Raw genomic sequence first — 23,566 nt, forward strand, 5'->3', positions numbered from 1 at the left:
TACCAGAAGTTCATTGGAACCGCAATTTGAGATAGATGACAACGAACAGGAATGCGAGAAAATTATAATTTTCTATTTTTTTAAGTTCCGGAAATTGAACTTCCAATCACTTATATATAGAGACTTGCTAACATACATTTTGCCAATTATACTACTAGCCAGTAACAAATTATTTCGTTAATATAAATGAAACCAAATAATTAAAAAGTTTTTATATTTACCAAGTAATTATCTGGTAACAAAAGTTGGAACTATTCTACAGAGCTGCAAACTTGTCCGTTAAATTCATCTTAATGTCTCCACTCTCCTGGAGAGTGTCACGAACCTCTGATATCATGTCATCACCACTAACCTATCAAGAATATGAAAACAGACCACAAGTTGAAAGCAAATATCCACAACAAACTTGGCAACATCTCTCTTTATCATACCCAATAAGCCATCACTTTATTATTACGAATAAAACATAATAAAACTACCGATTCGGTGCCTGTACCTGTACTATTTTTACTACCATGAAACAATCTCAACGATCAGTATTACATAAGCGCTAGACACTGCTGCTTTCGCTGTGTTGTTTATAACCCAAGACTACGATGTGCTACTGTACTATTTTGACAACGATTAAACAATCTCAACGCTCGTCATAACTTAAACAATCGAAACTGCTCTTTTTTCTGTGTTCTTTGTAACACAGCACTGCCATCTTCAGCAGAGGTTTTCATTCCATTGGCGCAACTGATCAACAATTCCACCTCCCTACGAACATTACGCAGCAGCTTCCGACACCAAGAAACATCAATCACCTCCAAAGATATCAACGTTACAACTTCTCTAATTGTTCACACCCGCCGACATTTAGCTCGGGAAGTTTTTTTTCCCAACTGCAAAACTCCCCTAATTGTCTCAATTCTTTACAAGAATACAAGGTCACATGTTGGCAAATAAGCTATCAAGGTGCTTTGTTTCCCTATGGTCTTTGGAATGTATCAAAGGGAATCCCATATATTTTATTCTGGCAGTTGTAGAGGCACCTGCAAATGCAAATATTTAGATTTCAGGTACACAGATATATATATCAAATGGAATGAAAATATGAAGCAAGATGCTTTTTTTTTCAGTGGAAAAAAAGGCTTTTTCTTTATATGAATTAAAAAGATAGTAGCTGAAGCAAGATACCTTTGTCTACCATAAATTCATGCTGCCACAATGGTTGTAATTTCCTCCCACTCACTTGTAACACTGAATTTCTCCACATGAATCCGGGAATACAAGGGATTATAAGATGTAGTAACCCCAGTCTTCGGTTGCAACAAGATGTCAGTTCCTCATAACTCAAAATTGGGAAACAGTGAATATGCGTCAGACAGACACCGAGGACCTGATCCCTGATCTTTCCTGTTATAATATTTTTGAACGAATCCCAGATATGTATGTATTGACCTCCGGGAACTTCGCTTATTACCTATTCATTGAAGAAAAATATACAGATTTATCATTCTGCCCTTCAACAAACTTGAGAAGTGTACAGATCTATCACTCTTCATTATCTACTAATTCAAGAGGAAAAATATACACCAGGCAGATCTATCACGCTTGGCATAAACAAACTTGAAATATTCATTTTCAATAGAAGACAAAGTTTGAAATGATTGAAGCACTTACACAAGACGATAGCTCCAAGAAAACTTCAATCTGTGTTGGTCGTCTGCTGCAAACGACTACAGAGCATCCATTTGTCCTCTGCAATATTTCTCCCAAGATCTTTGTGGTGGATTGGCATCTGTAATTTAAATTTGGAAACCTCATATTTCTGTACCTTATTTTTTTTTAATGAAAAAACAAACAGTATACAGAGAGATTCATAGATTCACTTACCAGTAATGTGTAATTTTTCCATCACAAAGTTTGATAATCCGATCTACCAAATCTACACGCTGGATGTGGCTTGAATCTGAAAAGATCGGAAGAATGTTAACCCCTTGACTGCACAACAAGGTCGAGTTCATCCAAGCACCAAGTGAATTGCTCATTGTTTGCATATAAAATGGCAATATGAACGGATGCTGTTTGAACATCGGCTTCTACCCTAGAAGCAATGTGTTTTATCCTTCCACCATTTCCAGCGAACTCGCAATCCATTATCTGCCAGATGATTAAAGATGAGAGGGTGAAATGTTCTTGACCTCCGGACCACCGATGATTGATAAAGACATCGTACTAAGCGATGCAAAACGTGTAAAGATAACATGTTCTTGACATCCAGACCACGTGGTGTGTGAAAAAGTCGTAACAGGGACTGAGTAGGAGGCCGAAGAAGTAAAGAGGGAAAAAGCTTTGTTATTGTGATGGAGATCGGTTGCCATTGATGAACAGAAAGATGAAGCTCAGACATAGACAGACATGCAAATGCAAAGAGGATGAAGCCGAGGCAGGTAAAGATCTAGATAACAAGATAAATGAAGCTAAGCTCAACATACATATGATCGCTGATTAGCTGGAACTGCACGCAGCAATCTTGACCTACGCGTTGAACCGGAGACATCCCACCACATAAAGATTCTTGGGGTTGGTTGCGAACAGACACGTGTTTAGTGCTCGACAGCTTGTGAATTGTGATGTGGTCCTTTCTGAACCAATAGTGCTGACCATGACTCCCTGAACGCCAACTACTAGTTTTGCTTTTGCAATTAATAATCTTAGCACAGTAATCCATTGAATGACCCAACTACCGACATGGTACGTTGGGAGCACATGGCCACGAAAGCAATTTACTTGGTGTTAACATTTGTGAAAGTAATCTACTTGGTATCAACATTTGTAAAAGTAATCTCCTGTACGAATCCGGCGAAAAAGTTCCGCTCCACTAGGCCCACAGCCTACCAGCCACTGCTCAAGAAAGAGTCAACTCCCTCTCGTTAAAAAAGACTTACATAGTTGAGAATTAGCGTCATCGATACAGCCCATTGGATGTAGATTACAAATTTAAAAAGCATTCATATTTTATAGGTAGGTAAAATATTTTTTAATTTAACAATGGAGTTAGTTCCAATTTTTTCTATGTGGTGAGTGTAGTTTACCAGAAAGAGATAGAAAGAGATATATAATGTGTATGAATTTAGGAATATAAAAAGTGTATTTGCTCGATAAATGATGATTCTCAGTGTCAATTCAAACTTGTCATGGTTTATTAGGTTATTGGATTTACTATATCAACAATTTGACCTATGAGATTATTGAAGAACCTCAAGTTTTGTCCATCTGAGACCATTTAAATGTAAATTTGCAATGAAGCGAAAGTTAAGTGTCATAGAACTAGAAAAAGTAGTTAGTGACATTGTAGCCATAGTTTTATTATTATTTGTATTAGTATCCCTTAGGACTATTGGATTTACTTTATCAACAATTTGACCTATGAAATCATGAAATGATGTCTAGTTTCATCCATCTCACAACATTAAAATTCATGTTGGCAAGGAAGTCAAAACTAAGTGTGTCATAGTACTAAAGAAAGCAGTTAGTGACAATGTAGCCACAGTTCAATCTATTATCATTATTGGGACCATTATCCCTTAGGGTTGTTGGATTTACTTTATCAACAATTTGACCTATGAGATCATTGAAGAATCCCAAGTGTCATCCATCCCACAATGTTTGAATTCATGTTGGCAACAAAGTCAAAGATAAGTGTCATAGCCCTAGAGAAAGTAATTAGTGACATTGTGTTCATAATTCAATATTCTATTATTATTATTATCATTGGGATTAACATAGTTTGAAGGGGTGAGATTATGGGTGAGGAAAGCACAATCCATGATGAATTTAATTAATTTGATAACGTATAAGCATTATTGTTGCTCCACTTCCAAACATGTGTCATCTTATGGTTTAGGATTATTGCAATCTCATTTACATCGTCATAACAATTTACTGTGTGCTCAATAGTCAAATAGATTTTCTCGTTGCTTGTGTAGGTGGAAGTGCCATCAACACTTTTGACATGCAATGTGATCATCTACTCATTCTTCTTGTTGATGGCAACTTTGTAAAATAAGATAGGAGACAATTCTCAATATCTATTAGTTGTTAACCCTCCCTAGGCTATTCTTAAATCCCCTACCACTATCCCTCCCTTCGACAAAGTTGTTGATGGTGAAGTCCAAGTTGAGGATTCCTTGTACTATCATTGATAAAAAAAAAAAAGGCATATAAAATATGTTCCCTAATTGTAATGCTAGAGGGTGAATCCACTAAGATGTATCCCACTTCTTAGTAACATGCCGCAATGAAAATTTGACATTTTACATATTTTTTAAATTGAAGCCCTCAAAACGCATATACACCTTGTGAATTTTGAAATGTAATTAAAAATAAATTTGTAATAAATTTTGTTATCTTTCTAACATATGTGTGTGTGTTATGTGTCAACTTTGCATTTAATTATATGTTTTTCTCTATAGTTTTTTTGGAAAAAATTAACGAGTGACTTGTTCTCATTAATTAATTTAGTGCTTAATGCATATTTTTCAAAAAATAAAATAAAATGGGCTCTATCTATACAAGATGTAGTTTATTCCACCTATCTTTTAAAAGATCTTTTTTGGTGAAATCATTTCTATTATTTTTTGAAGGCGATAAATTAATATTTAAATCTCATTTTATACACCTTCATGTTCCCAACATAATTTTTTCCTCTTGCTTACTTAAATTGAAAAATTAAAATACGCTTTTGAAGTGGAAACATCCTAATAGAACACATATGTTTTATAATTATTTCGTTGCATAGTTTTTATATTGTTATTTTTTCTTTGAACGATATCATACTAATGGGATTTTTTTTGAAATATAAGTTTAAAAGAAAATACATTTAAAATATCATATGAGACTAGAAGTGTGAAAATGTTATAACATTGGATAGAGTATTCAATAATGATTTTATTGGCATTGAGTCCACCACATGAGATGGAAGACATGAAAGGGTTTCACACCATGGAAGTTTCAGTCGCAAAAGCTCTTATAGAAAGAGGTTATAATTTATGGTATTTAGGCTCTTAATTGACAACCTCTAATAGGATTTTAGAAAACCTGGATGATAATTTAGTAAACCTTGGATCAAGATTTATTTTGAGTTTATGAAATGACTTGATCAATATATTGTTGTAATCATCAAAAATAAATCTTCAAACAAAATTCATGTACTATTTAATTTTTGTTTACTAAAACTCCATACGTGAACTTATCAATATACAATCTAAATTTATTAAATTTATGTGCAAGTTAAAAATGGAATCAATTGGAGACACAGAGAAATGAACTAGTTTAAGGAGAAATAAGATCATATTTCTCAAAAAACGGTTTCAAGAAGCCATCCATTTCTAGAGAAATTGGTTTCTTGGATGGATAAACCAGAAGGATAATACAAAATGATGTTTTCCATGTTATTATGTTTTCTTCTTGAAACAAAAACTCCCATTTCATTTATGGTAACATAGTTATAATCCTGATTCCGATATTGATATGTCGGTCTATTTTTGGCACAAGTAAAAGCATTGAATAGATTTTTCAAAAGGCCACACTCTGTTTATATAATGCTTCATGCATTTCTAGTAAAACACTAAAAGCTAGATGCTAAATATATTTGTTAGATGTTGCTTATGAATGCATAAATAAGGTTGGTGTATCTGATATATTCTCATTGCAATAATGAATGCTTTGAATGCTTTAGTATTATTGAAGCTATCAATTTAAATCTTCAATAATCCATAAATTGATTTTTAACTTGTTGAGATCTTCATTTCTATGGAATCGAGTTTTGTACCTCTAAGATTGGAATTAGATTCAGTAACTACATAACAACTTTGAGTTCTCTTCCAAGTCTGTGTTTACCATTGATTTTTAGCACATATGAAAGCTTTGAAAGTGTGAAAATTCGCCAGAATAAACTCATGAGATAAATACCCATTTCATGCTAAAGTCTCCCTCATGTTTATATGCGGTTGTTTTTCAACAACAATGGAATTCATAAGGGGAGGACTCTCATGACAACCCAAATCACTGGTGCAAAGAAGAAACCAAATAAAATGGATGAATTAGGCACTTCTAGGTTTGATCTCAAGATTCAAACTTACTCCATATCCTATGCTAGAATAAAATATACATCTTATATAATATAAACGTCATATTATTTCTTAAGATATTTGGATTGAATATGTGGCATATATAAAAGTATGGACAGAGAAATATATTCAAGAAATGCCACGGTGTTACCTTAGTTGATGATGCAGGAGCATCTGGACTTAGCCAACAATGTGAAAGTCTGTTCACATGTTGTGGCTAAACAAGTTGAATTTCATTGACCTAAGTGGTCAAAAGTCAATTTTTACTGAGAAGGTTGGATCTCTCAAGAAATGAGTTGTATTTCATTATTATAATAAGTATAAATTGTCTTATTTTAGATCCAAAGATAAGTTGTTACCATAAGTGTGTGATAGAGCTGAAAATAGAGATTTGACTATTAGAATGTTTAAAATAGGGATTGAGTAGTTAGAGTGGGATTCGATTGATTAAAAGGAGAAAAATGTAATGTAAAAGGATGGGCAGGGATGAGAGAGGATTGAGTGAAGCAAGAGTTAAGTAATAGAGCAAGGATTTAGATTGAAACATAGGTCTTTTAATCGTTGTAATAGAGCCAAAGGCCGAGACTCTATAACTGTTTTTTATAATGAATAATTGATGCCATGTGTATGTTTATATATTGATACTGGGGAAACTCTCGTTTCACCTCTGATTATTCATATTCGGGGCAACACCAATATTTCTCTATTTTCATGTTTTATGTTATAAAACATAGAGTTCAATGGAAATCGCAGGTCTTTAGCCTTATTAACAGTGTTGAGGCCGCTTAAGTTCTTAGTCATTGATCCAAGTTCGAACCAACAATGCGAAACCCCGCCAACCGTTGGATCACCCATATCGCATCGCAAACAAATAGTGGAGTGTGATCGGACCGCAACCTTAAGAAATTATGAAGTGTGATGGCAAAATATCGCATTGCAAGAAGTCCTGTGTATGTTATCGGACCCCGACCGTAGAACAGTGCGATATGTGATGGAAGTGGGACCATTGACTATATCGCATCGCAACACTATGTACGTAAGGGCCGAGACCTGATGCTTACCCCTAGCGACTTGCGATTGCGATATAATCTGTACAGTTGGATCTAATGTGTTACGATCTATAGAGAATCGCGAGTAGTTCTAATTACAAAGGGGAAATATCAGTGTTGGCTACTTAAAAGGGTGGAAATTAGAGATTTGCAGTAGAGGTGAAGTGAGTAAAGGACATAGCAAACGCAGGGCCGATTGTTGATATTTCCTTGAAATAATTGTTTCCTGCATAATTTGTGGTATCGAAGCAAAGATTAAGGTTGATTACAGTTAACATGCTACCAAGGAGAGGAGCTGGCATTGGTCGAGGAAGACTGAAAGCAAATGCAGTTCTGCTAGAGGAGATCTGAAGTCTGCATGCGAGGATGGAAACAATTGAGACTACTCAGAGAAGAACCCCTGATGAAGGGGATGACAGTGTGATCCAGGTGGATATTGGTGGCCACCCGCCAAGTCCACTTGGACCCCACCATTGTGTCTTTCAGTTTTTTAATTTCCTTAATTGTAGCACAATTTACTATTTTTAGCAGTTTTTCGGGTCTTGAACTTCTGGAGCCGTTTTGAGGCCCTAAAAGATGTTTTTTGGGAAAACCGGGAGCAACATAGTTTATAGATTGACGTTGTTCTTCCCAAAGTTATAGTCCTCAGATAGATCTTTCTAACAAGCTATTGTACGCGTTAAACGGAGATCAGATGCCAAAGTTACGACCCCGGGAAGTTGATGTACCAATTTACCCAAACGAGGCCCATAGTTTGGTGTTTCATCTTCTAGGGTTAGGTTTTTGGATGTTTATGATTTTCCGTTGTTTCTCAACAATAAATAGGCCTTCGAGCCTCATTGTAACACAATTCAAAGGCATGTAGCCGCCACATCCCTTCTCAAAGAAAAGCTACCATCGCCCTAGCTGGTTTATTTCCATTTATGTTTGTAAGCATATTTCAATATTTTACATTAATTAAATGAAGTATTATTTCCGCTGCATATCTGTGTCTATGGTTTTTTCCGAAGAAAAAAGCGAACTTTTTATTAAGAAAATAAAAAGTTACATTGCATATGCTTTTAGCATTTCTGATGATTCAGATGCTTGCTGATTTGTCATTCTTTAAAAACACAAAAAATCTCAGTCTTTCTTGACTGATTGAGAAGTTTGAAATATATCCTATACTGCTGTAATAGAAGTCTGATAATAACTATCATGTCTTCCTCCCTTCAGGAGGCTTAGAACAGTTAACAGAAATATTTTAGGGTCTCCTTCAGAGAAGGAAAACAACCCCTTACATGGCTGTAAGTTCACAAAATCATGCTGTTATGAAAAGTATAAAGAGAGTTTTCTGATTGCAATACTCGAAATATAACAGAAAAAGATGCTGGAAGTATAAACAGTGGTGCCCATGAACCAGAACAAAAAGAAATATAGAGCCGCGATCACTGTGGAGGAGCAAAAGGAGGCCGAACAGAGGTAAAGGACTGCCCCTGTCTTAATTCAACTATTGACCAGCTTCCCAGAGCTTGTTGTAAACCAGTCTTAGAAAGCTGGTCTGCTTCCTCGTTTTTATCCCTGTAGACATGGCAGATGATAAAACTGATAAATGATGACTTTAAATGCAATATTTCTTCTAAAATGATCTTCAGAATTTGATTTTGACATATAGCACTCCCATTAACCCAGTTTATGACATTCAAAGAGTCTCTGAAAATTTGAATTGTGAAGATGTTTCTTTGAAGAAGCCAGCAAAGAAGAAGGCGCAAGGCGGACAACTCAACAAAGTTGTTAGTGCCAGAACCTAGACCTACAGATGCTTTTAGAGAGTGATCAGGATTCAGATGAATGCACAATCCTGCACCGGCCTTGTTATTTTGAGATGCTCCGTCGAAAAAAGCCCAGGGCATGCCCTCCTGGATAATAGCAGGCTTGTGATGTGAGTGGGGATTTTTTGCTTCAGGGATAGGGATGGCAGAGTAAATGGCTGCACAGTTAATAACTGTGACAGATGTTGGAGTGTCTTTGTCTTGAAACAGACTTTTATTCCTCGCTATCCACACCCCCCAAAAGAAGATAAGAGGGAGGTTTCTCATGTTCCCCTCCGGGTAGTTCTGCCACCATCTACTCCAAGCTTCTTCCAAGGGTTCAATCCCCCACTACGCCTTAATGTTGAGCAATCTGATTAACTCCCCCCATATCTTTTTTGATTCTGCACAGGATATAAAGAGATGACTTATTGATTCCTCTTCTATCTTACACAAGGGGCACCTCCCTGGCCCAACCAAGTATCTGGCTCGCAAAATGTCCCAAGTTGGAACTTTCCTTTTTAGCATACACCAAAAGAAGATCCTGGCCTTTGCTGGGCATTTTAACTTCCAAATGTGTTTTGACCACCATTCTGGGTTTCCCCAACCTTTCTTTTGCATTAAGAAATTATATCCGTCTTTTGGGGAGTATTCACCTGTTTCCCCCTGAGCCCAGATCAGCAAGTCTGGTTCATTTTTAAGCCTGACATTGGAGCGATGGAGTTCTTGAATGAAAGAGCACCATTCGTTCTTCCACCTGATGTTTATTCCTAGCTCTTCATCATTTTTCCAAGCCTGTCCCCATATAGTAGAATGGCCTGTTTTCTCCACCTGATTTAGAGTTAAAATGCCCTTACTTCCTAAATGTCTGAGTAAGCCTGGGGATAAGGCAAAGGCTTCATTACAACCTACCCAGGGATCCCTGCCAATCCTTATTTGTCTTCCGTCTCCTATCTTCCACGCCAGCCCTTGTTCAATCACTGAGAATGCCTCCACCGTGGCTTTCCAAATGACTGAGACATTCTTCTTTATCTTTTCCTAGCTCCTTATCCAATCTTCCATAGAGACTGGGTCTATGTATTTTCTTTTGACCACCCTTGTCCATAAGTTCTCCAACGAGATTAATCTCCATCCTGATTTAGCTGCCAGAGAGAGACTAAACTCAGGGAGCCTTTTTAACCCCCAACCTCCCCATTCTTTTGGCCTAGCCAACTTATCCCATGCCACCCAGGGAAGAACTGAACTTTCTTTTGAGCCTGCCCACAAGAATCTACAGCATATCCTTCTGATTTTCTCCAACACTCCTTTAGGAACCCAGGTTAAGGCTGCCCAGTGTACTGGAATGACTAATAGTACAGATTTGATGAGGGTCAGTCTACCAGCTCTGGAAAGCCATTTGAAACTCCAATGAGAAATTCTGGCTTCTAACTTGGCTATGAGCCAGTTCCAATCCTCTTTCTTGTATGCTGCCGGTTTTAACCAAAACCCCAAATATTTGAGGGGGGAATCCAGAGGTTGATATTGGAAAGGAAATAGATTAAGCAACGTGGTTCTTTCCCTTCTGTCAATATCTGCCACAGAAACCTGAGACTTCCTGGAATTTATCTGCATGCCAGTAGCTTTCAGAAAAAGATCTAATATGCATTTTAGTTCCTTAAGTTCATTATACGATCCATTTGAGAAAATCAAAATGTCATCAACGAAAAGGAGATGAGTGATGAAAAGATTTATTGCTACCTCGATACCTTTTACCTTCTCCTCTCTTCTAGCTTTATGAATCAACCTGCTTAACCCTTCTGCCACTAGAAGAAACAGAAGAGGAGATAAAGGGCAACCTTGCCTTAAGCCTCTTTGACCTCTGAAAAAAGGTGAAGCTGCTCCATTGATAAGAACTGCATAACTGACATTGGAGATGCAACCCATAATCCAACTGATGAAAGAATAATTGAAGCCCAGATGAGTTAGAAGCAACCGGAGATAAATCCAATTGATTCGATCATAGGCTTTGGAGAGATCTATTTTAAGAACCACACCCTTCTTTTTCTTTTGTCTGACACTGTGTAATACCTCCTGTGCTACTCCAATGGCTTCGTGGATTTGTCTTCCATTTAAAAACCCAAATTGTTCCATTGAGATGTTTCTTGACAGAATAGGAACTATTCTAATAGCTATCACCTTTGCAATAATCTTATATATACAGTTGCATAAGGAGATCGGCCTGAAGTCTTCAAAATTCTCCGGATCGTCCTTCTTTGGAATGAGAGCTAGAAAAGTTGAATTGAAAGGGCTGTAGACTTCTCCTTTCTGTCTTGATTCTTCTACTACATCAGTGATTTCAGAACCAATTAAATCGAAGAAAAAGAGGAAGAGTTCTATAGTCCACCCGTCAGGCCCGGGGCTTTTATCCTTGGCCATAATTTTCATAGCAGCTTCAACCTCCTCCTTGGATACGGGGTTTGATAATTCTTCTGCTTCTCCCTCTTCGACAAATCTTGGAAAGCATTGCGCAGTTCTAATAACCTCTGCTATGGTGGCCTCTCCCGAATCTGAGAATAATCTCTGGAAATGTCTCTGTCCTAAACCAGAGAGGCCTGAAAAAGTACTGACCTCCCTTCCTTCTTCGTCTTTAAGACTCCAGATGGTGTTTGCTGATTTTCTTCCTTTGGCATAATTATGAAAAAAACTGGTGTTTTCATCACCCGCTTTTAGCCATATTGCCCTGCTCTTGAGCCTCCATTCCTCTTCCTTGTCCAAGAGGATTTGGTTCTGAAGTTTTTCCAGATGGAGGATTCTATCCTTAGAAGCCTGCGAAATATATCCATCCTCCTCAGTACTCTCCAATTTCTTCAGTTCCTCCCTGATCCTGATCAGCTCTTCATTCTGTTTAACCTTCCTGTCCTTTGCCCAGGAGATAGTTGCTTTCTTCAATCTCTTAAGATTTTCCATAAACAGGAAACTTTTGTCCTCTCTTGCGCTTCTATCCGGATGAATCCAAGTTTCCTTGAAGAGCTTATTGAAGGAAGGATCTTGTAACCAAGAGGAATTGAATTTAAAGGGGGCAGGAGGCTTTGGGGGGGGGGAAGGAGAGATCCAAAAAAATAGGGAAGTGATCAGAGTTACCTATCTCATCAACCCACTGTCTGAGAATAGGGACCTTTGAAATTAAATCTTCAGATTAAAGAAAACGATCCAGTCTTTTAGCTACTCGAGCCTCCCTTGCTCTTTTGTTCCTCCAGGTTGGCTTGAGTTTGATCGGGGAGGGGTCAATGAGATTGTTGTCCGAGAGGAGATTGAGGAAAAAATCCGACAAGGGGTCTTCCCTGGCCGATGGACCCCAAGCCTCTGCTCTCCCTACTGAGAAATTTAGGTCGCCTCCCACAATCAACAGAGAAGACTTCATCAAGGATTTGGCCATCAGGTCATTCCAGAATATCTCCCTTCCTTGACAGGGGCCATAAATATTTACAATTGAAATGGGAAGAGCGAGGTCGGGGGAAATAATCTCCAAGCCCATTACATGCTTCGTCCCCCATTGATTTATTACCTTTATTCTCCCTTCTTTATACCCAATTGCAAGACCTCCAGAATGGCCCGATGAATCCACTGCTGAGAATTTCCACCCTGGCAGGAGAGCACTTAGCATTGTTTCCACTTCAGTTCCTTTTCCAAGAGTCTCTTGGAGAAAAAGAATTTCAGATTTAGAGTTTTGGATCCAATCTCTAAGGGCCAATTTTTTAGGTTTACTGGCCAAACCCCTACAATTCCAAGAAGACAGAATCATTTGATAACGGATTCAGGGGTCTGCACCGCTCTAAGAACCCCAGGAATTGAGTGTTGTTTTCCATCAGCTACATCCAATTTTGCTTTTAATTTGGCCTTAGATAAATCCGATTTTCTTCCTCTCTTATTTTTGGAGAAACCTTGAGGGACCAACTGCCCTAAACCTCCAACTGATCCTGACGACCCAGGCTTTCCTCCCAAGGATCTAAGGTTATAGGGGCAGGGGGTGTGAGGTACCGGGGGAACAAGAGGAGGCCAAACATCTTCACAATTCAAATCGAGGGAAGGCATGGCAGCCGAAATAGTTTCAATATCAGGTTCACCCATTGAAGTGTCTTTGTTCTCATTTAAGCCTTCGTTTTGATTGTGAGAAAGAGAGGGCATTTTATGCAGAGATTCAGAATTATGTTCTGGAAATTGAAGAGGAGAAGGAGGTAGATCTGAACACATACCCTTTTCAGGTTCTTTGGCAGGATTTTGATCAGCGATTGAATCCCTTACGGTCTCCTCCTTTGCTTCTGCAGGTTGCAATTCTGTAACCTTGGCCGGTTCTCGGAGCTGAGGATCTTCGGGCGATGGCTCTTTCTGAGTCCCCTCTGTCTCCATTTCTTCAACTATCTGCTCCACCAAGCCTTCCTTCTCCTGAGGAACATGTGCGTGAAAGAAATCCTGCTCCCTGAAAGCTGAGGTCCTCCGAAATCGCCTCCTTCTCCTGGACAGCGGACAGTCCTTGGCAAGGTGCCCATACACATGGCACCTATGGCACCGAAAGGGCAAGTGCTCGTAGTCCAAAATCTGCTCAAATACATAGTCTTTGTACTGCAAATTTATTTTTTGGGCAAGACCTCTGCTAGGGTTTAGGATCACCAGAATGCGAGCCATTGCTCTGTTCTTTGTCTCCAGAAATGACATGTCGGCTTCTAGGAAAGAGCCCAATCTATTTTCAATGGCTTTAAACACTGCTTCAGTCCAGAGGAACGAAGGAAGGCCAAGGGCCCTTACCCAGACCGGAAAAACGTTGGTTTTCTCTTTAATAGCGTCAAAGAGGGGGCTCCATTTTTTCAACAGAACCGGGATGTTCCCGATGGTCCAATTTCTTTCAAGCACCCATTCAGCTGCCTCCCTATCCTCGAACCGGAGCATAAACCACCCCTTAGCTAAACAGGATGCCTCAAAACCTAGGGGTCTGTCAGAAACAAACTGTTGTTCTCCCCATGCTTGCAAAAACCCTGACGAGAGTTTCTTGCCTCTCGCCCTGCCGACCAGGGTGCATTCTGCTACTCCTAGGGTTTCTTCAATTGAGACCTCCATACCTAGGACCAAATTTCCTTCCAACTCCTGAGATCCAATCGGTCTTTGGGTTTTTCTTTTCTCTCCTTTTTTCCTAATTCCCTCGGCAGAGATCATGGCTTCCTCGAAAGCACCGTTCCATTCTGGTTCTTCCTGGGTCGGAACCGAAGGGATTTCTAACTCCGGCCGAGACTGAACTAGGACTAAGGAATCGGGGAAGGGGTCTTCTACTGTTTTTTGACCGACCAGGGAACCATCAATTCCTCCCGGCTCACCCTCTTGACTGTCGATATGGCCTTCGAAACCTCCTGCTATGCTTTCTTTAGGAAAGGGAGGGTCTCTTGAAAGAGAAACCCTAGAAAACGAAGAATCCCTTCCAGAGCCCCTTGCTTTGTCGAGCCCTGAAGCAAGCCCTAAATTTACTATATCTTCGATGCCCCCTGAGAGAAAGTTTCGGCCCGAAACAGATTTTCCCCTGTTACCAAGAAAATGAGCAGCATTTGACGCCCTCTCCGCCGCATCCTCTCTGACCGGCTGCTGGAAGGATGTCTGGTTTCGAATCCTGAGAGCATTTCTGTCAGTTTCCTTACTGAGCTGCAGGAAAGAGGGTTTAGTCTCCAGAGATACCTGAGGAGGCGGTTCTAGCCTTAATAGCTCGTAACCCCCGAAATACCATTCAACATTTTGGGCTGTAGGTTCCTTCCCCCAAACTGATAAAATGTCCTCCACTTCCGGGTCCAAATCAACCAGTTCGTTTGGATTAACCATGGTTATGGATGTCGTTCCGAGGATGGCACCGGAAACAGTCTAGGTGCCAGCGCAAACCCTTGACCTATACTGTCGCAAACGGAAAAAGGTTAATCTAGCAGCTCCTGTGAATATGTTGCCTCCCAGCTGACCACATAAGCGAAAGACTCAACCTCCAGTTGCTAGTCAAACCAAGATTGTCTTTCCTACACCTGCTCCTGCGCACGGAAACTGTCTGTAAACCCCCTAACCGTGCCCTGATCGCGGTTTCGCCCGGAACCCTCGCCTCCAAACCCTAGCCATCCCCCGATCTTACTCACCTGATTCTCACATTTTTAAGTTGTACCTCTCTTTTCATCTGTGTCTATGGTTATCTCTGTAATTTATTGTGTTCCTGTTTAAATTTGGATTAGTGGTATTAGAGCGGTTTGCTTTTTCTCTATTTTTCTTTGCATGTCCCCAACAAGGTCGGGATATAAGGAGTTAGGGCTTGAACTGGTCGAACCTTTGCAAAACCAGCCTCGCAAATCCCAACGGCCTCTCGTGGCATATGAAAAGAAAGATGAGGGGGTAGGAGATCCTATCAAAATCTTGCTTGAAGAAGCCCTCGAGCGGTAAAGGAACGCGATGATGGACAACTTTGCACAGATCCTTCAGCGGCTACCCAGAGGCGACGCATCGGCTTCCAGCAGCTACTCTGGAAACGCCACGCCCTTTAAGGTACAAGTTAACTTTGAAATCCCCATCTTCGAGGGTCAAATAGACGCAGATGTCGTAGATAAATGGTTAAATCTGCTGGAAGGGTATCTTTTTGTTCATGAATTTTCGAGTCGGGAAAAGATTGTTTTCGCTCTTCTCAAAGTAGCCCACCACATCAAGGACTGGTGGAAAACCTACTGCGAGTAGAAGGATGAAAGCACAGGCTCACTATTTTCAGTTGCACCCACTTGTAATTCATTCCGAGATGCCATCAAGGAGCAGTACTACCCTGTCAAAAGCTATGAGGACAAATACATAAAGTGGACACGCTGCGGCAGGGAAGGGATCAAGATGTGTCGGAGTTCACCAACATTTTTCATACCCTTCGCACATAGTTGGGTATCAAAGATTCTAAGCTACATCTGGTACTCAAATACTGAGGTTGCCTACATAGATACATCCAGGAAGAGATGGAGTTCCTGAACATCTCCTTGCTCAGCACAGTATACCGATACACTGTCAAAATCAAGCAGAAGTTGAAACAAAAGAAGCGAGACTTTGGATCGGGTGGCCCAAGTCAACCCGTCCAAGCCGCAAGAAAAGAACAACACCACGAAGTTGAAGAAGGACACAAGAAAGTGGTGTGAGTTCCACAAGAGCCCCACTCATAACACAAGTGAGTGTCGGACCAAGTAATCTCTGGTGGTTGAGTTGAAGGATTCTGAATCAGATGCATGTTCTGACCCTGAATTAGAACCCGACAAGGGGAATGGAAAAGGGAAATAGATCATTGATGCGAAGCCCAGCACCACTGTTTCCACCGCCAAGATCCAGAAGAATGAGCCCAAAGATCTAGAGGAGGGGGGCGACTTTTCCACTCACAATTGTGGGTGAAGGGTTCGCCGCTACAATTCATTGTCGATAGTGGCAGCTAAAAGAACCTCATTTCAGTAGAGGTCATGAAGCAGTTGGGCCTACCAACTACACCACACCCACAGCCGTACAATATCGGGTGGCTTCACCAAGGACAAGATCTCCGAGTTCGCCAACAATGCCGCCTTCCCTACAACATCAAACTCTTCACAGATGAGGCATTGTGTGATGTTACACCTCTAGATGTTTGTGATGTATTATTAAGCCAGCCATACTTGTGGAGGCGACATGTTGTGTATGAGTCAAGGCCTCGCGCTATTATTATTTCTTTGGGTAATTCATTATATAGGATACTAGAGGTAGCCCCACCTACCACCACCTCTTTGATCGCTGCTAAGAAAGGCAGCGAGCTCATCTCCTAGACTAGGAAATTCATTTTCTCTCTGGTTCGCTCCCAAAGTAAGGGGAAGATCGTTGCCACATCCATGACCCCCGCGAAGGGTTCCTCCATGCAGCAGCAACAACAAAGGGATACGGTCATGAAAGAACAAAGAAACAACTTCTCCTCACCCACAGGGGTACGACACAAGTTTCAGGTGGGCAACAAAGTCTGGTTGCATCTACAGAAAGAACGCCTTGCAAGAACCCATCTGAAGCTCTAACCACTCTGACATGGTCCTTACACCATTACCAAGGCTATGGGAAACAATGCTTTGGAGCACAACATTCACCCATTCCTTTGCTTACACTGAGTGTTCAATGTGGACTGTCATCGACCATGCTTCCCACCATTACTGGACACAACAGAGATTGTAGAACAGCTCACCAGGGACCCAGCTCAGCAGAAGCTTCCTCATCTCAGGGAGGAACTCAACGCAATGGGGACCATTGCTTCCTGGGGGGGGGATGATCCAGGTGGATATTGGTGGCCACTCGCCAAGTCCACTTGGACCCCCACCATTGTTTCTTTCAGTTTTTCAGTTTCCTTAATTATAGCACAATTTACTATTTTTAGCAGTTTTTCGGGTTCTGAACTTCTGGAGCCATTTTGAGGTCGTAAACGACGTTTTTTTGGGAAAAGTGAGAACAACATGGGTTACAAACCAATATTGCTCTACCCAAAGTTATAGTCCTCAAATAGATATTTCTAACGAGCTATTGTACGCGTCAAACGGAGATCGGATGCCAAAGTTACGACCCCGGGATGTTGATGTAGCAATTTACCCAAACGGGGCCCATAGTTTGGCGTTTCATCCTCTAGGGTTAGGTTTTTGGATGTTTAGGGTTTTCCATTGTTTCTCAACATAAACAGGCCATCAAGCCTCATTGTAACATATTTCAGAGGCATGTAGCCGCCACATCTCTTCTGAGAGATAAGATACCATCACCCTAGCTAGTTTATTTCCATTTCTGTTTGTAAGAATATTTCAGTATTTTGCATTAATGAAATGAAGTATTATTTCCGCTGCATATCTGTGTTTATGGTTATCTCTATAATTTATTGCGTTCCTATTTAAATTTGGATCACAGTGCTAAAGAAGAATCTTCTGAGGAAGAAGAAGAGGAGGAAAATGAAACTACTAGAGTTATTAAGACGCTGGCGAATGTAGGAGGAAAACCAAAGGTGGAAATTCCTACGTATGAAGGGAGTCTCAATGCAGAAGAGCTAATGGATTGGATCAAGTCATTAGACAAATATTTGACTATGAAGAGGAAGCTGACGACAAGAAGAAGGTGAAATTTGCTATTACGAGATTAAAGGCTCATGCAGCTATTTGGTGGAATGAGCTACAAACATCCAAAGCAAGGAAAGGGAAGTCCAAGATCAAGTAATGGGACAAAATGATGAGTAAGATGAAAGCCAAATTTATGCCTAAAGGTTATCAGTTAAATCTTTTTAAACAGTTGCAGAATTTAAGGCAAAAAGGAATGTCTGTAAAAGAATACACAGAAGAGTTTTATAGATTGATTATTAGAGCAGGACATGCAGAGGATGACATAGAGAAGGTAGCTAGATATATCAATGGCTTAAGATATGACATACAAGATGAGATTACCCTGTTAAGTCTAAAGACTATTGAGGATGCCTATCAAGCGAGTTTGAAGGCAGAAGAGAAGATGTTGAGAAAACAGAATCAGAGGAATAGAGGAAGAAGCTGAGTAAGAGGTAGAGGAACTACCAAACCAAGGGGAGAGCAACATCAGCATGAAGCAGGAAATTCAAGTAGTAGACCACCACAGAGAGGGGATTTTAATAGAGGAAGATTTGCACCTAGAGGAAGAGGTTGATGAAGAGATATTCAGTGCTACACATGTGGAGAATGGGGACATGTGTCGTGTGACTGTCCTCATAATAAACCAGCAAGTCAGAGTAATGCGAATGTGGATGAGGCGAAGCCAGAAACACCTTGAATTATGGAGAAGGAAGAACCCCCTGAAGTAGGAGAATCCCTATTGTTGAGAAGGACATTGCTTAAGACTGAGAAAGAGATTGAAGAACTAGCGTAGAGGAAGAGTTTATTCAAAACTACCTGTAAATCCAAAGGTAAGTGTTGTAAAGTAATAATTGACAGTGGAAGCACTGATAACCTTGTTTCTACAGAGATGGTGGATAAGCTTGGACTAGCGAAGATAGTACAGTCTAGCACCAGTCTAGCCGTCTAGCCGTTTTGAATGAGAAAGCATGCAATATTCATACGCTAACAAATTCAATAGTGCACTAGGCTAAATTAAAAGATTGCAGGGATGTTATTGCTTTTCTCAATTAGCAAGAAATAACAATGGCAGAGGAAAATGTAAGACCATAAAACACATAATTCATCAAACCACATATGGTTAGATGCCAAAAGCAAAAGTGGTAAATTTGAAAGTTGTTTTGCAAGAAAATCAATTCCAATGCTAGTAAATAGGTCATTAAATTATGTCATCAATATTCATATCGCTGAAGGTTACTCCCATAATGTCCCATTAATTCTCAACAACCAGATCTTGAAAGAATATAGCACGTTAGCCATAGCCTTGTAGTCTCCATAATGTCTCATTAATTCTCAACAACGAGAGCTTGAAAGAATATAACAAGCTAGCCATAGCCAAAAATATAGCATGTTAGCCATAGCCCTCTAGTCCCCATAATGTTCCATTAATTCTCAACAACTAGATCTTGAAAAAATATAGCAAGCTAGCCATAGCCCTGTAGTCGGTAGGAACAAAGCAATCCTACAAAGCAATCCAATTGGATCATTGATGTAATATGTACATTATAATTAGATTTTTTTAAACTCAACCTTAGTTATAATAAATAATTTTAGGGATTTGCAAATTCCGGTACAATAGATTTTTAAATTTTAAATTTAGATTTTTAATTAAACGTTAAAATAACATGACCCCAATATATTTTAGACAGCACAAATTTTCACCAACCGTAAAATACTTGCTGAAACTTAAAATACGACACGACGTCAATTTCCAGCCCTAGACTCCTTGAACGCCAACCACTACTTTTGCTTTTGCAACTAACATTCTTAGCACCGTGATCCATCCAATGACCCAACTATTGGGGGCACATGGTCATGAAAGCAATTTACTTGGTATTAACATTTGTAAAAGTAATCTCCGGTACAAATCCAGCCAAAAAGGTTCCGCTCCAGAGGTCCCAGCCACTACTCAGGGAAGGCAACCACCACTTGTTAAAAAATAGATAGTTGAGAACAGCGTCATTGGATGTCCTTACAAATTTAAAAAACATGTATATTCCTTGTCATTATGAAGCACGTAACAATAGAGTAATCAATGCTTTGAAGTCCCAAATATAAATCTATTGCGTTTGAGGGATTAAACTCGTATATATCAATGTAAATAAAAGATGTTTCGGAAATATTTTAGATCTTTTAAATATGTTAGTTTATATGGGATTTAGTTTCCATGGTGATATTGGTTTTTGTTTAAATTTTATAGAGCATATATAAAAAGTAAAAAGTGTATGGATGGAATTAAAAAGTGTATTTATTAGATGAATGATGATTTTTAGTGTGAATTCCAATTTGTCATTTTCTATTAAGCTATTGGATTTACTATATCAACAATTTGACTTATGAGATGATTGAAGAACCTCAAGTTCTATCCATCTCAGAATGTTTAAATTTATGTTGGCAATGAGGTCGAAATTAAGTGTGTCATAGTACTAGAGAAAGTAGTCAGTGACATTGTAGCCATAATTCAATTTATTATTATTATTTGGATTAATATCCCTTAGGGCTATTAGATTTACTTTATCAACAATTTGACCTATGAAATCATGGAAGGATGTTTAGTTTCATCCATCTCACAACATTGAAATTCATGTTGGCAAGGAAGTCAAAGCTAAGTGTGTCATAGTACTAAAAAAAGTAGTTAGTGACATTGTAGTCATAGTTCAATCTATTATTATTATTGGGGCCATTATCCCTTAGGTTTGTTGAATTTACTTTATTGACAATTTGACATTAGAGATCATTGAATAATCCCAAGTGTCATCCATCTCACAATGTTTGAATTCATGTTGGAAATGAAGTCAAAGCTAAGTGTGTCATAGCCCTAGAGAAAGTAATTAGTGACATTGTGGCCATAGTTCAATCTTCTATTATTATTATTATTGGTATTAACATAGTTTGAAGGGGTGAGGTTATGGGTGAGGAAATTACAATCCATGGTGAATTTAATTAATTTGATAACATATAAGCATTATTGTTGCTCCACTTCCAAACATGTGTCATTTCATGGTTTAGAATTATTGCAATCTCATTTACATTGTCCTAACAATTAACCATGTACTCAATACTCAAATAGATTTTCTCGTTGCTTGTGTAGGTGGAAGCCCCATCAACACTTTTGACATGTAATGTGATCATCTACTCATTCTTCTTGTTGATGGCAACTTTGTAAAATAAACTAGGAGACAATGCTCAATATCTGCTAGTTGTTAACCCTCCCTAGGCTTGTTCTCAAATCCCCTACCACTATCCCTCCCTTCAAGAAAGTTGTAGCCTATTGATGGTGAAGTCCAAGTTGAGGATTCCTTGTACTGTCATTGATAAAAGAAGGCATGTAAGATATGTTCCCTAATTGTAATGCAAGAGGGTGAATCCACGAAGATGTATCCCGCTTCTTAATAACATGTGGCAAAAAAATTGACATTTAAAATATTTTTTAAATTGAAGCCCTCAAAACTCTTATACACCTTGTGGATTTTGAAATGTAATAAAAAATAAATTTGTAAAAAAATATGTTATCTTTCTAACATCTGTGTGTGTGCTATGTGTCAAATTTGCATTTAATTATATGTTTGTCTCTGCATTCTTTTGGAGAAAGTTAACAAGTGACTTGTTCTCATCAATTAATTGAGTGCTCAATGCATATTTTTCAAAAAATAAAATAAAATGAGCTCTATCTATAAAAGATGTAGTTTATTCGACCTATCTTTTAAAAGTTTTTTTTTGGTAAAATTATATATTGTATTATTTTTGAAGGCGATAAATTAATATTTAAATCTCATTTTATACACCTTCATGTTCCCAACATAATTTTTCCTCTTACTTATGTAAATTGAAAAACTAAAATACACTTTTGAATTGGAAACATCCTAATAGAACACACATGTTTTATAATTATTTCGTTGTATAGTTTTTACACTGATATTTTTTCTCTGAATGATATCATACTAATGGGATATTTTTTTAAATATAAGTTTAAAAGAAAATAAATTTAAAATATCATGTGAGACTAGAAGTGTAAAAATGTTATAACATTGGATAGAGTATTCAATGATGGTTTTATTGGCATCAAGTCCACCACATGAGATGGAAGACTTGAAAGGGTTTCACACCATTGAAGTTTCAGTTGCAAAAGCTCTTATAGAAAGGGGTTATGATTTATGGTATTTAGGCTCTTAATTGACAACCTCTTATAGGATTTTAGAAAACCTCGATGATAGTTTAGTAAACCTTGGATCAAGTTTTATTTTGAGTTTATGAAATGACTTGATCAATGTATTGTTGTAATCATCAAAAATAAATCTTCAAAAAAATGAAATAAAAAAGGAAAATATATGTGAACTAAGTCACACCTGGCTATATTATTGTCATTGTCAAAAGGCAAAAAACAAGAAATTTATGTGAAATCTAAAATCAATTTGCATCAATCAACACTCAAGATGGGGAATATGAAAAACTACAAAAGGGACTATGAACACCAACTAGTTGACAAAGATGAAGTACAAGAGAAGGATAAAGAGAGGATGAGACAAAGATGAGTAGAATTGAGACAACAACATGAAAAAAATGTGGGTGAACCCATTGCCAAACCTTTGGTGCATCTCACTGGAAAGTCTTCAAGACATACAATGAGGGAAATTGTTGGGCCTTCACTTTGATGCCTTGTCCACTATCAAAAACATCCCTTTTTCACCAGTTTACCGCTTCATTTCAGCGCTCTATTATCCTTTTTACCATAGTATTCTCTCGATTCTTCAAGAGAAATGTCATTTCAAGCTTATAAGGTATTAAGTTGATAAATTTTAATGATTTTAATTCTTTCTAATGAATTAATATAATTAATCTTGATTATTGCTAATGATAGTTATGTTAGCATAGATTTGATAACCTCTATGCAAATTTAGTAACCCAAATCATTTGTTGTCATATCTGTGTGCATCCTAGGTGAAATCCACCATATGGGTTTTGTTGCTAGGTGGCCCAATATGGATCAAAGTTAGTTGGATACCTCCTGGGTCAAATGAAGAAGATATGAGCTCGTGGTCAATTCCTTGGTTAAATGTAGGCTATTATACACATACAATGAAACAATAGTCATCCAACAACAAAAGATATTGTGGCTTAGTGATGACTATATTCTCATGCATTTCATGCCATGAGAACATCACAAAAATGAAATTTGTGTTATATTCATTGGTCATGGTCATTCTGTTAGAATTGAGAAACAAGGGATTGTCTTCTTATGAGGTAACACCATATATTTTTTTATAATGGAAATGCTTCAAATGACTCTCCAAAATAGGGAGTTGGTTGTGGTTGCAATACAACCTCCCCGCATCTTATATAAATGGTGTATAATGTAAAGAAAGGGATCAATTGTGATTTTTTGGGAGTCTATATGTTTGCGGAAATAGGAGCTTGTCGTGGCTTACCATGCTCTCCTCTATTTTATTTAAACTTCATGTAATGTAAAA

At 38.5% G+C, this 23,566-nt stretch overlaps 1 protein-coding gene across 2 annotated transcripts in view; it reads right to left on the reverse strand.

The window, feature by feature from the left end:
• Positions 1 to 395: 395 nt before the first annotated feature.
• LOC149227378 (uncharacterized) overlaps positions 396 to 23,566 on the reverse strand; it is an 81,960-nt gene continuing 58,789 nt past the window's right edge. Inside the window, exons 3-5 of one of the 2 annotated variants that reach the window (XM_089377771.1) lie at positions 1,662 to 1,783; positions 1,180 to 1,465; positions 396 to 1,034 (exon numbers count right to left, since the gene is read on the reverse strand). In XM_089377771.1, the coding sequence (XP_089233897.1) occupies positions 1,722 to 1,783 (62 nt within the window). In that variant the 3' untranslated portion in view covers positions 396 to 1,034; positions 1,180 to 1,465; positions 1,662 to 1,721. The remainder of the gene's footprint in view (positions 1,035 to 1,179; positions 1,466 to 1,661; positions 1,784 to 23,566) is intronic. The other variant, XM_089377770.1, reaches the window with a different exon arrangement.

The sequence above is a fragment of the Pinus tabuliformis genome, chromosome J, assembly GCF_031772625.1.
Source record: "Pinus tabuliformis cultivar Carrire ecotype Pingquan chromosome J, CPIR1, whole genome shotgun sequence".
In the NCBI taxonomy this organism is placed as follows: Eukaryota; Viridiplantae; Streptophyta; class Pinopsida; order Pinales; family Pinaceae; genus Pinus; species Pinus tabuliformis.